Below are 15,338 nucleotides of genomic sequence, written 5' to 3'. Positions count from 1 at the left end.
CCCAAGCTTCAGTTGACACAGCAAGTACTCATAAGGCCTTGATAACTACCTAACAGCCCAGGACACAGGCAGTTACCATATCTGGGCTGACTTTGTTGGCCACGGCCATATTTTCACTTTGCCCTCGGCTACAGAAGTGCTTCCACAGTTATGCTGTGTTGGTCAGCGCATGCTTGGATTGTCTGGTTCTTTGCCTGCCACTGGGCACTGCTGAGAAGCATCTGGCTCCACTGGCTTTGCAGCCTCCCATCAGGTATTTATACACATGGATGAGATCCCCAACCCAGGGAGGGCGGAAGAGCTTTGTCCCCCCTGGGCCTCTCTCCTTACAGAGGGAAGCTTATGTGTTTGCATGTTAACAGGGCAGGTGACGGGTGAGTCTAGAAAATGTCTTTGATAAGAGCACTTTGAAAGGGTAGATAGACCTAAATGGACTATTGCAGATATTTGCTTTGTTGTATTTTATACTTAATTTTCAGCCCTACCTCCAAACTACCCATGTTTATATTGCTGGATTTAGGTAACTTCTGGCAGCATGCAGCAAAAGTCTGGTTCCACATATGCAATGATAAGTTGTAGTTACTACTGTGTTGCTCCTGGAGCCTCCTGTCAGGGTTAATAATTTGAAAATACAACTTCTTTGCTTGGCAGTGCTCTGAGAGGTGAAGTTATCCTTTAGAAATAAAAGACAAATTTATGTATGTGTATATTAGAAACAAAGGAAAAGATTTCTCTGAAACTTATTGCACCTGTGTCTTGAGCATTGGATGTAGTTCTGACCATCCCACTTCCAAAAGGATATACAAAATTAGATAAACCCAAGCCATAGGGAAAAGAATGGTAAATAGGGACCTGGGGGTACTAACTGACAGGAAGCTCAACATGAGCAATCAGTGTGCCCCGGTGGCCAAGAAGGCCAGTGGTATCCTGTCCTGTATCAAAAATAGCGTGGTCAGCAGGACAAGGGCAGTGATCCTTCCCCTGTACTCTGCACTGGGGAGGCCACACCTGGAGTACTGTGTTCAGTTCTGGGCCCCTCAGTTCAGGAAAGACATTGAAGTGCTGGAGCGGGTCCAGAAAAGAGCAACAAGACTGGTGAAGGGACTTGAACATAAGACCTATGGGGAGAGGCTGAGGGAGCTGGGGTTGTTTAGTCTGGAGAAGAGGAGGCTTAGAGGTGAGCTCATCACTCTCTATAACTACCTGAAGGGAAGTTATAGCCAGGTGGGGATTGATCTCTTCTCCCAGGCAGTCAGCAATAGGACAAGGGGGCATGGGCTTCAACTCTGCCAGGGGAAATTTAGGCTGGAAATTAGAAAGAAATTCTTTACCGAGAGAGTGATCAGGCATTGGAACAGCCTGCCCAGGGAGGTGGTGGACTTGCTGTCCCTGGAGGTTTTTAAAGTGAGGTTGGGCATGGCACTTAGTGCCATGATCTAGTAAACAGACTAGAGTTGGACCAAGGGTTGGACTCGATGATCTCTGAGGTCTATTCCAACCCAGTTGATTCTGTGTGATTCTGTGTGATTATTCACTCTTTTCAAAAAAAGGCTAATTAAATTATTAGGTAGCAGCTCTAAAAATAGAATGAGATACCTTCTTAAGGAAGATAGAGCTAAACTGCAGATTTCATTGATGCACAGTTCTGTGGAGATGGAAAGTACGAATGTATTAAGAGATCCACTAGCAGCTATTTAATCCAATAGTCACAGTGAGGATTAATAACCTGGTAAACCCTAAATTACTGCCAAATGCAAGATTAATCTAATGATGACTCGTACTCATGCTCTTTGTAACACCCAGTGTTGATTACAGAGTACAAAAATTCCTGTGTTAGTTTTTGTTTCATCAGATCCACAGGAATATTTTCTCTTAACAAAATGTTTCTCGCAGCACATGTGCAGGAAGCTGCAGCAATCAGTGGTGCTCACAGCCCTGAATCTTGGAACCAGGACTGATAAACTGGTGTGAAGTTTTGGAGGAGCATGAACCCAAGAATCTGTTGGAGTTGTTGCTTTCCCTCTCTCCTCAAGCATAAGTGTCCTCCTTGGTCACAGACTGTCATTCAGGCAGAGTGAACTGAGGCAGCGCAGGGTGGCTGCAGCTCTGGATCTGCAAAAGCGTTAAGACATGACCAGGAACAGAGTGTTGAGGAGCTTTTGGGCTTTGTCATTTACTGTTGTTCAGGTCTGAAGTTATCTGACAAAAAGGTGGGTGCCTTCTGAGAGTTCCTACTTCAAGCCATGAAAGCATGAAAAGGTCTGTTTTGTGAAACCACACAGTGCAAACACTAGATTGCAAATTTAGAGGCTGTAGAGCAGTGTCAAAACAGAATTATCTGCCTTAAAGGAAACTTCCTTACTCTGAGTTTATCAAAATGTTAAGATTTGAACACATGAAGGGTACCATTTTTTGGTGCACAAAGTTACGTAGGCCAGCTTCTTTTTCTACTAGTAGTTTGTAAATTAGCATGCTTTTCTTCTGCAGATTATTACTTGCCATTTTATCAATGTTGTTCCTGTGAAATCCTTTGGCAGTGTTGGCTGTCAGCTTTAATTCTAGCTATTCTGAATAATTCTGTCATGAGCAAACTTTGACTGCTCCATTCTTTCAAAGCATTTATATCTGCTATTTAGCATATTTCTGTCAACACTGGTGCTTAGAAAGATCCGTTGATGGGTTCTGTAAAGTGGCCATTTTTGCTATCCTTTGCTTTCCTATCTTTTAATCTGAAAACTTGCTTTATTATTGCATATCAACTTTTTTAAGAGCTAAGATGAGGGACATCATTATAGGATTTTGAAACTGTATGTGTGTTGCATAAATGTATGACTTCTAGCTGTGCACTGATGCCTTATGGGGCTCCAAGGAGTTTGTGAGGCATTACTTCAAAAAAATAACATCAGCCCTTGAATAGGCCCACCAGTTGTGTAGTGTATCACCTTCCAGTCTGGCACAGCAATCACATTTAATCGTGTGTCGTTTTCGTGTCATTCCAGGATTCTTTATTTTTCCATTTTTAAATCCTTCTGACACTCAGATAAACTTAATCAAGTAGCCAATTCTCATATATCACTGGAGCTGAGGAATTTCATAGGATTTATTTTCTTTACAGTAGACATTAAGTTTCTATCACTTTTAACTATAAGAATGTACGTTGTTTTTGTTTGGTCTTTTTTTAAGAAGGAGAATTAACTGGATTGTCATTGACATAAATCATAGTCTTATGTGTAAAAACTTCTGACATTACCTTCACTGTCATCTTCTGGATCAAATAAGATTTTGGTTTTTTAAGAGAGAGAAACAGTTCCACTCATATGAAACACCAGTTACATACATGAAGTTATCAACTTCTTAATGTCATCCAGAACTTCAAACTGTGTAATATAGGATTGCTTACTAAAAATGGAACAATTATCCTTGAATTCAGATATTGGAAAAAGCAAGGATTTGATACTAAAATTCCACCATTTTGTGCAGTGTGCCCTGTAGTAGTTAAAACAATTAATAAATCCTCCCAGCTTTACCAGTGTTTTTGACAACCTTTATTAATACTCCATATAGCTATTGGCACTATGACCATTACTGATGGGTTTAAGTCAGTTTCCGTTTTAGTAAACTTTGAGATTATACTGAGGTTTCCAAACTGGGCAAGACATCTTTCTTTAGGCCCAATTTGGTTGTGAAAGGCCAGCAGAAGCAGTTGAGCTGATTTTTTCAAATGACAATAAGCAAGAAACTCTTTTATTGTTTATATTTAAGTTATTGTAAACTAGAACAAGAACAGATTTCTGGGCCTTGTATTGTGGAGGAGGTAAAATCCAAAATGCTGTGGTGGTGGTCCCTGTGGCTGTGCCTCTCTCTGTGTGAGTTAATCCCGCGTGTGTTGTATGAGTGTCCCAGCACTGGGCAGGAATGAGCAGAGAGGAGAGACTGCAATTGTTACTGAAAATTCAGGAAAAGGCGATTGCTGCAAAATCCTTGTTTTTTGTAACACTTAGAGTTGAGATGAAGGGACTTAAGCTAGCAAGGTGTCATCAAGGAGTTGAGTATAGCAAGTTAAGGATTGGCCAGTAAATTCTTACAGTGTGATGGTGACAATTTTTGATGCAGAGGATTGAGAACATAAGTGGAAAACACTCTCCTCTAGAGGTAATTCTCATTTTTGGGATGGCAACTTAAATGAGCTCAGTCATTACAATAATAATATTCATAGTTTTATGAGAGCAAAGTGAAGGGCACAGCAATAATGGCATTCAAACGAAGAAGAGACTGTACTGAAAAAATAGATATACAAGTCTATGTGGGCAACTTGAACACAGGAAAATAAATGAAGAACTTCCTGTTCCAAAAAATTATATTCAAGACTCAAGTGCAAAATAACCTAAAGCAAAGGAGGAATAAAAATTATAGCAAGAGAACAACTTGTTTGAATTATGTGGTATGCAATGATCTGAAAATCAAGATGGAATGTGAAAAATGAAAGAATTAAAGGGAAATATTCAAGAATTGCAGGAGCATGTTGGACAAAATCAGAGCAACGCATAAAATAAGTAAAACAAACCTGAGGGTACCCAAATTATATTCTGGTATGTAAATTAATAAGCAGAAAGTCAATTGAAGAATTGAACTGCAGCAAGAGAATACGCCTTACCTGCGTACACTGTGTCAGGTGAATGGTTGGACATTAGCATTGCAGGGAGATTTCACGGAAGCCATTCAAACCTCCTTTGGGCGCTGGCAGGTGGTTGGGTTTGCCTTTGTTGTAGGAGAATAGACTTAGATGAAACAGAAGAATTCTTGTGATTCTCTGATAAGGGTTTAATTGCATGACGCTGTACCTTTTTTTTTTTTTTTTTTTACCATTGGAATCTTTGCTGATCCATTCAGTGAGAGTTCACCATCTAAAGCTGTTGTAAGGGTGAATTAGGGCTTTGCTTTTTAGGAAGATAGTGGCTTTTGAGTACTGCTTCATCGGTGGCAGAAGCTGGGCGATCTAGAGTCCATGCAAAGCGAAGAATTGTGGAATAAGAAAATGAAAGTGTCTTCTATTTCTGCATGTGCCACGAAAGCTGAAATTCAACTGAGTGTTTAGGCTCACTTCTTTCTAGAATCCTGATTTCTGGTTTCGGTAAAGTGTTTTAGTTTTCAAGCACAGAAATCAATAGAAAGTTAGGAGCCCTGATGGGATTTAGGATTCTCAACATCTATTTGGATGTGCTTCAGCTGTCCCAATACTGCTTCCATTTAAATAAATCATTAACGCCTATTGATTCCAGTGAGGTAAGATCTACTTTGGTGTTCCCATGTGATTATGAGCAAGCCACAGAAAATCAACTTTTTGACTGGCATGAGTAACTTGTGCTTAGTTTCAGGCAGCTCTCTTCTGGGAGCAGTAAATGAAGAGTTACAGCAATGTACCATGGCCCAAGCTGAGCAGTGGGAAATAACATGCTGTTTATGGTTTGACTTCAGTCTTTGTTTATCATCTTTCATACAGAGATGTGTCTCTTAACTTGTGAGACAACTGAGAATTGCACTTAAGAACATTGTAGAAGTGGAATATTTCTTAATATCTAAATGGTAGCTGGAGAGAAAAGCATAGGAAATGTACATAGAATGATACTGAGAGAAAGAAATGTCCATCCAGCCGTTCTATAATCATCATTCATTTCTGCAAGATCTTTGTTAAACTTGCCCTCTTGAGAGTTTCAACAGTCAGGATTATTTCACAGTGTTCTGATCCCAACTATTCACTTGCTGTTAATGCAAACCATTATGTTGCCTTTTTCATATGATACCATCCAGTGCAAATCTTCTGGTGTCTTCATCTGTTGCCTTTATAAATTTTTCTTCTGGCTACTGTTTTACCAGTTTCTGTGGTTGAGAGATACTAATCAGTCACCATGAATTCAAGATCCCACGGTTAATCCTTCCTTGACAGGAGACTTACTTTATTCCCATTGACTTGAGCGGCAGTTTTCCCACCACTTTTCTTGCAGCTTGCTCAGGTTGGGCAGGTGGTCCGAAAGAGAAGGAATAAAATTGGCTGTGTAGCTTCTGTGATTAAAGGTGCCAGAGATTAAAAGTGACGATATAGTGTAGTTAATATACTACACAGTATATGGTTTATTACCAACTGTCAGTAGTTTCGATTTCCAGAGTCCATTTACTAGTGAGTAATTTGCTTTCATTAGTAGCGTTTAAACCACAGTGGACTGTTATAGCCAGAGTATCACTTATGCAGGGGCCTTATTTCTGTCCTTCCCTTTCCTAGAGAAATACCAGAACTGCCATAGGGAAGAGGCCATTGGAGCGGAGGATTTGGTATGATGGTGTTCCCTGATTTCCAGCAGTGGTTGATACCCTCTGTTTCAGGGGAGGATATTGGGAGCCTTTTTTCTTTTCACTTTTGAAAGCCAGGTTGGGGTGACATGATTAATTATTGACAAATAAAACTGATATCTGTCTATAGCTGAAAGTTAAGGAAATTTGTCATTAAGGATATATATGTCAGCAAGAAGACTTTTTAAAACACAGTGGGTATAAATAAGTTTGAATTGAGAACTTAATAGTGTGGAGTAGGCTTCTCAATTTGTTAATAGGCTAAGACAATTAAAATCCTCTTCACTAAACACAGAGCAAGAGGTTAATGACAGAAGTAAAAGTCAGTTCGGAAAAGAAGACTAGTAGTAACATGAGTAAGGCAGAGACTGGAGGAATGCACTCCACACCTGTCGTATTTTAAGGATTCACTTTAAAATGGGAGAGTTCAGCTTTTCACGAATCATAAAAACTATGAATTTGAACAGCGTTGACCATTGTAGTATTGAAATGTTCTGATGACACTGTGAAATGTGTTTTGAGCAGTCTTCAAAGCATAGTTACAGTGTGTTAAATCAGTTTCCCAGAAAAACAGACAGGACTCTTTTGGTCACGTGGTGGTAGGAAAAGCTGTCAGGCCAAAGCTGTTACCAACTGCCAGAGAACTAGAAATGCTCATTTTGCTTGACATGACTTCCAGTGAACTTTGTCATAAAAAGCAGAGGGAAGAATGAGACACGACAGTGAGTTAATAAATGCTGTTCATCCTCACTTCCACTGACAGCTCCTTGGCAGTGTTGAGCTCTTTTCCACCCTGGCATCCCGAGGAGATGTCAAGAGTGTGTTTCATCCTGTGCGTGCCCCTGCCTAATGTTCCCTAAGAGCGGGACTGTTGGTTGTTGGGAAGATCTTTGTAGAATCTATGCTGGCCTTATCTCTGACACCTCTGCACAGTGATCAATAGAAATCCTGACATGCTCAGGATGAGGTGGGTGATGCTGTCTCCATAAAAAGCCTTTCCATGGTTCAAGGGCAAGTGCCTGTGCTCTGTAGCCCCACGTTTGCTGCCTCTCCCCTTCCCTGGCCAGCTCAGCGGGAGGTTCCATGTGTCTGCAGCACAGTGTGTACAATTTGTTGGCTGATAGTAGCCTGGAGGAGTGCGTGCATCCAGCACCAGCCATCAGCTTGCTTTGAGCACTGTTACTGCATGTACAGAGCCGCTGAATTAAAGCAGCAGTGCTTTCACCTGAGTTCCTGAGAGAGATTGTTCAAGGAGAAATGATCCTTTACTTGACTATGAAGCGACATGCAGATCATTTAAGAAGTAGCAGTATCTGAGCCACTAAGAGCAGTGACCACAGCATAACCGTGTTCTGTATCCTCAGGGAGGAAAGATGAAGGGAACCACAACAGAACTATATAAAGTTGTAGGGAGACTTGAATGGAGTGAAGTGCATTAATGAGGTATTTTAGTTATGGTATTTTTACTTTTTCTGACAAAATAACATGGCTTTATATTATATGGAAGCTATTTAAGGTTATTAACAGAAATCATAAATAGATAAGAACAAAATTAGAATCAGGGCTATAAAGAATAAGAAAGGTAGATAGGTTACTTGTTCAATGAAGGTTACATTATTGAGGAGAAGAGCAACAACTGACAGCATGCAAGAAGAGAGAGAGGCATTAATGCAGTTGAGGTGGATTTCTAAGAATAGCTTTTCTCTATTCAGTACTCCTAGATATATCATGAAACTGTTTCACTTATTCAAAACTTTCAATACAGGGGGAAATGTTAAAATATAGCTCCTGAATTTACAAATTATTTCAGTGTCAGTAAAACCATTCATCAACTGTCATATGGTAGTATTCTCTTGGATTTCTTATTTTGCCTTAATAAATTGCATTATTAATTGTTTATTAATAATATGGAAATCACCATGCAGAAGCTTAAATCACCATTGTTAGAACTATGGTTGACAGTGTTATATATGAAACAGATAACAAGTAAATATTTCATGAAGAAGGAAAACAATTCAAGAAATTAATATTTAAGTTGTGTTGTAAAACAGACCCTCTACTAAGATGTAGAGGATTGGTGTGCTGTAACTTTGTGTGGTTTGAAATGGGTGTGTTTCCAATGCTTGTTTTTCAAGGAATAAATTATCTGGATCAAAACATTCTCAATATATTAAAATTATAATTATTTATCCTTTGTACAGGGACTAATGCTATTAGCTGTCACACTTCTATTATGTTTTGGATTTTGAAGCCATGTAGTGGATCATAAATCCATTTGAACTTTTTGCAGAAGCAGGGAGACATATGCTTTGTAATGTTAATGACACTGGAATGGATTTTGTAGCTCTGCAGTTCACTTGAATTTTTTGTGTTTCCTTCATTACTAAAATAAGATTGTGAAGTGGCAAAAAAAATATTCTCTCTTTTGACTTGTGTTGTATAGTTGGATATTTAGACAATATCTAGTTGCAAAGATGATGTGAAAAATATTTTGTTTATACTGATTGAATTTAGGATGAAGTGACAAGAATTATCATTTAATGCCATTGTGTGTTACATTTTCAATTTTGGTGGCTTTATTCAGTTTACAATAAAAAGTTCATCCTGTCAGCTTTGCTGTTAAGGTAATGGGAGGGGTTGGTAGAATCCAAGTGAAGAAATAACATGCAATTGCTGCCCTTGGTCCTGCGCTGGCTTGTGTCTTCTCTGAGCCCTTCGGAGCCTTTGGTTCTGGAAGGGCTTGCTGAGAGTGGTAGCACATGAGACAGCAGGTGCCCCAGGCAGGAAAGCTGTGCTGGCCCTGAGCTGTGCGATTTGGAAACCCCTCCTGTGTTGCTGCAGAGAGTTCATGGTGTATCCGTAACCCAGGTGACCTGACAACAAAAGTGGAGAATTAACCAGCAGCGGCTGTGGAACTGAAGGATGGTCTTCATCTTGTTTTGCACACAGAATTAAAAACACTTGGCATGAGTCCTACATCATTATCACTTCTGTATCACACTTGTTTGGTTGTAAAAAGGTGAAAACTTTCACGAACTCCTGGTCTGATTGCACTTTACAGGGCAGATGATTTTTTCTTTTTACCTGTTTCTTCAAGAGGCAGTCTTGTTCAATGCATTCATGTTGTTCTTGCGTTATATACTCTTTCATATGTATTATTGAGCTGTAAGTTTAGCAGCAGAAAAATGTTGATAGTTTGACATTAAAAAAAATGGGTTGTGTTAATTTCTTTTGTTGCTTCATTACATTACAGGTACTGTAAGAATTGAAATGTTCAGGAACATGCAAAATGCAGAAATCATAAGAAAAATGACAGAAGAATTTGATGAGGTATAGTATACAAATAGTTCTTTAAACATTTTGAAATATATTGCAACATGCTTTTGTTTTAAAATAAAGATGATGAAACCAGTTGAAGAGCGTAAGATGTACTGTTGCACAAAAGCATGGGGTAGGCTCACATGTGGTGGTGTCAGAGAGCCCAGCCAAGCCTGACTCTGCAAGAATCAGCTTGGTCCATGTTAGTCCTGGGCTGGATCCGTGTAGACTGTCATATACCTTTGTGTGGCTTCAGGGGTATCCTTGTCTGTCCACATCCAAGCTATCAGGTTAATCAGAGGAGGCAGTAGGAACTGTCGGAAGTTTTCTCATCCCACTGAAACCAGTGGTGTTACTCTGATTCTGAAGTTCACCTCTTGGAACTGCCATCATACAACAGACAACTCCATATTCCTGAGACAAGACCATAGGCTTTTGCAGCACTCTGCTCTGTTTTCTGTGTGCAAATTGATGTTTTGTTCATTTGAAACAGCAATTTTAAACAGTAACTTGATGTGAAAATGACCATTTTGGAACAGTGTTACAGAAAGAAATAATCTTTCAAAAGATCTAAGCATTTTGTTTGAAACAAGTGTATTACAATTCAGATTTGGTATCTTCTGTCAAAATAAAAATGTTCCTAATGGTGGATGCTTTTTAGCTTTGATATTTTTGAACTCTGTTTTCTTTGATTTTTTTTTTTTTCATGTATTAAAAACTTCAACATTCTGAGCGTTCATTTTATTTAGTGAAGAAAACAAATGCTGAAACGTGAATTTTCTGTAGGATAGCAGTGTCTTTTTATGACCAGTTTTAAACGGAACGCCAAGGCTGTGATTCAAAAAGCTAAGCAGGAAAACTATGAATGTGAGTGCTGCTCTTTTTTGGGATTTACTTCTGCAAGATTTCCACCTTGTTCATGGCCTTGAACAACAAAAAGTTTTAACTGTGCACTTACCATGTCGATGCTGGTTTTGCTGTACTCAGATATTCAATCAGGGCCTTTGTCTACAGGCAGGATAGGGTGCAGTAAATAAAATTTAGTTGTACAGTGACAAGCAGAGGATTGTATCAATTCATGCTACATTCTGGCTGAATTAGTTGTGCTTTTTAAACCATTATCCAACCCAAGTTAAAAAAATGCGGTGACTTTTTACTAATTTGAAAACAGAACTGCATGTTGCCCTTAGTCTAGCCCCATTGTACAAAACAGAATGGCCAAGGCACTGTCCAAAAGCCAAAGAACATTGATTTTGCCTAAGGGAGGACTGGCCCACAGCTGCTGTGGAAGGAAGTATTTCTAAAAAAACTCTTCTCAAAAACTGTCAAAGATTTTGTTTTGTTTTGGTTTTTTTTTTTTGAGAAAATACCTCTCTCCTTACACACAGTATGAATGTCTTAAATAATTAGTTACTTGTACATAAGCTTGCTCTGCAGCCAGCAGTACCCCCAATCACTCATCTGTGACACAGAAAGATTCCATTCTAGCTTCTGTCCTTACACTTGGATTTGTGAAAGAATTTCTGGGGTTTAGTATAAAAAAAGCATGCAATTGTTAGTCTTAGACCACAACCCAGTGAATATTTTGAAATCTGGAATAATTTTCTCAGTAAAGCACCACCATTTTCTGTACAACCCTCAATTCTTCATTCTCAATACCACCTGTAAAACCTCTTCAGTACCCCAAGGCTCCCAATATCCATCCCCCATGTCATCCTGAGACAAATTGCCTGAGGCTGTTGTCACCAGAACATTTCCCTTGCCTGAATGTCTTCTTATGCCCCTAAATCCCATGTCAGTCTGTGAGAAGGCCATGGTAGAATGGTCACTGTGTTGTGAGTGAAGGAGAAGGAGGAAGTTGGTGATGCTCTTGTCAATTAGGACTGTCTATCAGTGTTTGTTGTAATCTTTAGATTGGCTTTCTCAGGTGGAGACCATCCCTTGTTAGCATGTTCTCCTCCTTGTGTCAAAATGTACCTAAAACGCTAGGATTGAAAGGAGCCAGTGCACAGAGGCACAAAGTACCTTTATCATATTTGTGACATGATGAAGTATTTCTACAAATCTAGAGCTTATAGGAAAAAAATACAGGTGTGGTATTAACTAGGGGAAAATCTTGCATTAGCAACTCAGTCACACAGTATGCTGCCCAGAAAATATCTTAATTGCCATTGAAAATGTTCCCATTTGCTGCTTGCTTTACTTTTTCAAGATCATAACATTGTTTCATCAGTGTTGCATTAATCAGCTGGCTGCTTGTCCGAATTTCTGCATTTATAGCAAGGATTAAAGCATCGATTTTCCTCGTCGTGAGTGGGGGAATGTTTGTGTAGGGCTTAAATGACAAAAATAACTTTGTTCGGTGCTGCTGCAGGTTCAGTTTGAGACAGGGAATTCCATTGGGCATCCACCTGCTGCACTGTTTGGGTGCTTGGCTTATGAGGACAGGCATGTTGTAGGTGAATTCCGTCATAATTGTTGTGCTAGAGTTAGCAGGTGAACAAAAACTGGTTTTGGTTTGAATTTTTTAATCATTGGGCTGTTAAGGGTCACATGTCAGTGTCACTGATGTATCACTGTATGTGAGTAGTTACATACAGCACTAGAGATTCTGAGTCTCTAGAAATTGCCTAGGATCTTAATATGGAGTTGCTGTCAGGAAGACATTGAGGAGAAAGCTTTAACATTTTGATTTCAGTCCTAAATTTAAATACATTTGAGACTAAGGCAGGGCTTGTATTTACATGGCGAGGCACTCTACCTTGCTGAAATTCACTGCTAAGGGCATTAGACATAAACAGCCAAAGAACACTTGGAAGTATATGGCACAGCTGATTATACTAATGCCTATTTTAGACTCTATTTGTTTGGGTTTCTACTCTGTAACGCTTTGGTCCGATTCACAGAAGCTCTGAGGACTCACAGCAACAATATTGCTCGTTAAGATAAAAACTATTGCTCATTAAGATAGTGTTGATTTGTTATGATGAATGAGACAGTAAGGTCATTAGGAGTGCGTTATAATTTTGTTTTTTTCTGACATGTGGGTGCTTGTCTTTGCAATTTTAATCGTTGTTTTAGTATGATTGAAATGCATGTGATTTGGTTACATTTGATAGATGGGGGTTTTGCTGCAGGGGAATATGTTTTGTGAAGTTTAGGTAAATGGTTATTTGATTACAGTTTCTCTGCGATTGTGTTACTGGCTTTTGTGGTTCAGCCTGGGTGATAAAACAAGTCCTGAGAGATTAAAAGTGCTTGTTCTTCACAAAACCACAGAATAAATATGTACATCTGGATTTAACTTTGGTACTACTGACTTCTTATCTTTGGGGAAAGATTCAGGATGGACCGCTATTGCCTTCATGTTTTGGATAATCTAGAATTGATTTACAGATCATGTGACCAGGAAGATTTGTATTTAGTCTTTTTCACTGAAAGGAGAAAAGCGCATTTTCTAATTAGGGGGCCGGTATCACTGAAATGCAATACTACTTGAAGTGAGAATAGCAAGAGCAGACTTCAAGAGGGTTTAAACTTAACTGAGCATTCACGTGCTTACTCCAGTCTTGCAACTATTAGTATCTTTGGAAGATGGGGTGTATGAAACTGCCTGGGGTATATGAATCTGTAGTAAAATTTCCATTACTTCTATCAGAAGGCAGGTTTCACCACTAGAAAAAGGGTAAGTTTATAAGATCAAAAAATGGCAGTGTTTACTTTCTGATAAGATCTCAATCATGAACTCGAGTAAAGCAAAGTTTGTGGGGATGGGCAGCCAGTTGATGAGAATATTAACATGGAGTTGAAGTGGGGATGGAGAATGACACAAACCTTCAATTGCACAAGCCTTTCTTTAGGTTTTGACCTTAAATACTTCGAAATATTTATTTCTTATCCTTTCTCTCCACTTCCTAACCCAGGACACAAGGAAAAGAATTGAGTCTTGATGCATATTTTGGACTATACTGAGCTAATGTAGCAAGTCTAGAACAGTTACAATTAAATCTTTGTAAAAGTGGTTTCGTGCCAACAAGCTTCTTTATTTATCGAAGAATAATGGTTTGTTTGTATTTTTCCTTCAAGCCAATGGAGAATAACAAAGATAGTGTTTAGCTTACAAACTTAGACCACGATTGCTGCAACATTAAAAGAAGTTAGATGGGGAAGCTTTTAATACTTCATATTTTCATTTTCTTGTTCTTCAGGACAGTGGCGATTATCCACTTACCATGCCTGGGCCACAGTGGAAGAAGTTTCGATCCAACTTCTGTGAGTTCATTGGAGTGCTCATTCGACAGTGTCAGTATAGCATCATTTACGATGAATACATGATGGACACAGTGATCTCTCTTCTGACTGGTTTGTCAGATTCCCAGGTCCGGGCTTTCAGGCACACCAGTACGTTAGCTGGTAAGTAAGCTAGTGCAAAAAAGAGTTGTGGTTTTTTTTTTTTCCAAAGAAGTTGCTACTATTTAGCCACTCTGAGAATTACTCCTAATTTTGATTGAAGTGGGATTTGACCAGCACTGAGAACTCTGGAAAGCTTGATCAAATCCAGGTATAATGTATGGTTTAACTCTACTTAAAATACACTTTTTTGTCTGTAAAGGAGTCTGCTGAGGCACTTAATCTTAGAGATTTCTGTCATATCCAGAGGCCTCCAGTGAATCCCGTGAATTGAAAGTGACATGCTTATGTCTTGTATTTTGTTATTTGCTGTTCATTTGTTTTATAGAATGTCTTTGTAATTTTGTATTTTAGAGAACAAATTGAGTCTAAATAAGTGTCAAGAAAATTATATTATCAAAGAATTTCAGTCCACCAAAGAAGATCTGTGCCTCCTCTCTTGAGGAGCATTAGGTTTGGGAGCACTGGGCCATAGTTGTAGGTCTCACTGTCTCCTACCTCCAGCCACACTGCACCTTTCAGCACAGCTGCCTTCCTCTAAGGAAAGCATCGGGTATGTCATTAGATAGAAACAGACTTTTCTAGAGTGTATTTCATCAGACCTATGTTAGATATCTCCAGTAAGATGGATGAATTGCTGTCTAGAAGTGACTATTTTTCTCCTGTTACAAGGCAATACTGGACTGGCCAGCTTGGATGGAGGTGTCTAAAGCTTGTTATATCGTTCTGCTCACCTCATGTACCGATATAGATCTTCTTGGAAGATTCTCTAGATGTTCATAGATCATGCCAAATATTTGTAGACTTTATAGGAGACATTTGTTGTAATCTGAATATTTCTACTGCCAGTATTTGTTGCTAATTAAGTTAGTCTTTCCACAGTCAGACTCTTAGAGTTTTGTTCAGGTTTCCAAGTGTAATATCCAGTGTCCAGCAAATTCAGAATTTGTTTAGTATTTCATCTCTTACTATGAATCTAAGTAAGAGGCAAATTTCCAGTGGTGTTGAAAAACCTACTCCAGATTTGATTGGAGTTTGATTTTAAAATTGAAACCCTAACCTTTAACTCACAGTGACTGAACTCTTTTGAAAACCTGTCTTCTTGCATTCTTCACCTTACTCGGTAATGGGATGGTAAAAACATGAATTATGCAGGTGCAAGGTTCCAGATTTAGAGTTTGTCTTTACAAATTCAGTATTCAAAGGTGAAGACTATTTGATCTACACATAACCTGCTGGAAATCTATGCCTGTTATTTAAACTGA

The 15,338-nt window shown here is 39.0% G+C and overlaps 1 protein-coding gene across 1 annotated transcript in view; it reads left to right on the top strand.

Annotated features, from left to right (window-relative positions):
* Window positions 1–15,338, top strand: part of STAG1 (STAG1 cohesin complex component) — a gene marked incomplete at its 3' end in the record, with an annotated part of 135,277 nt that overhangs the window by 45,367 nt on the left and 74,572 nt on the right. Inside the window, exons 5-6 of the mRNA XM_080349552.1 lie at window positions 9,599–9,675; window positions 13,872–14,076. Coding sequence (XP_080205678.1) covers window positions 9,599–9,675; window positions 13,872–14,076 — 282 coding nt within the window. The remainder of the gene's footprint in view (window positions 1–9,598; window positions 9,676–13,871; window positions 14,077–15,338) is intronic.

Source organism: Nesoenas mayeri (genome assembly GCF_963082525.1).
Source record: "Nesoenas mayeri genome assembly, chromosome: 9".
Lineage (NCBI taxonomy): Eukaryota > Metazoa > Chordata > Aves > Columbiformes > Columbidae > Nesoenas > Nesoenas mayeri.
Note: the sequence above shows the minus strand (reverse complement) of the source record. Positions and strands in the feature narration are given on the sequence as shown.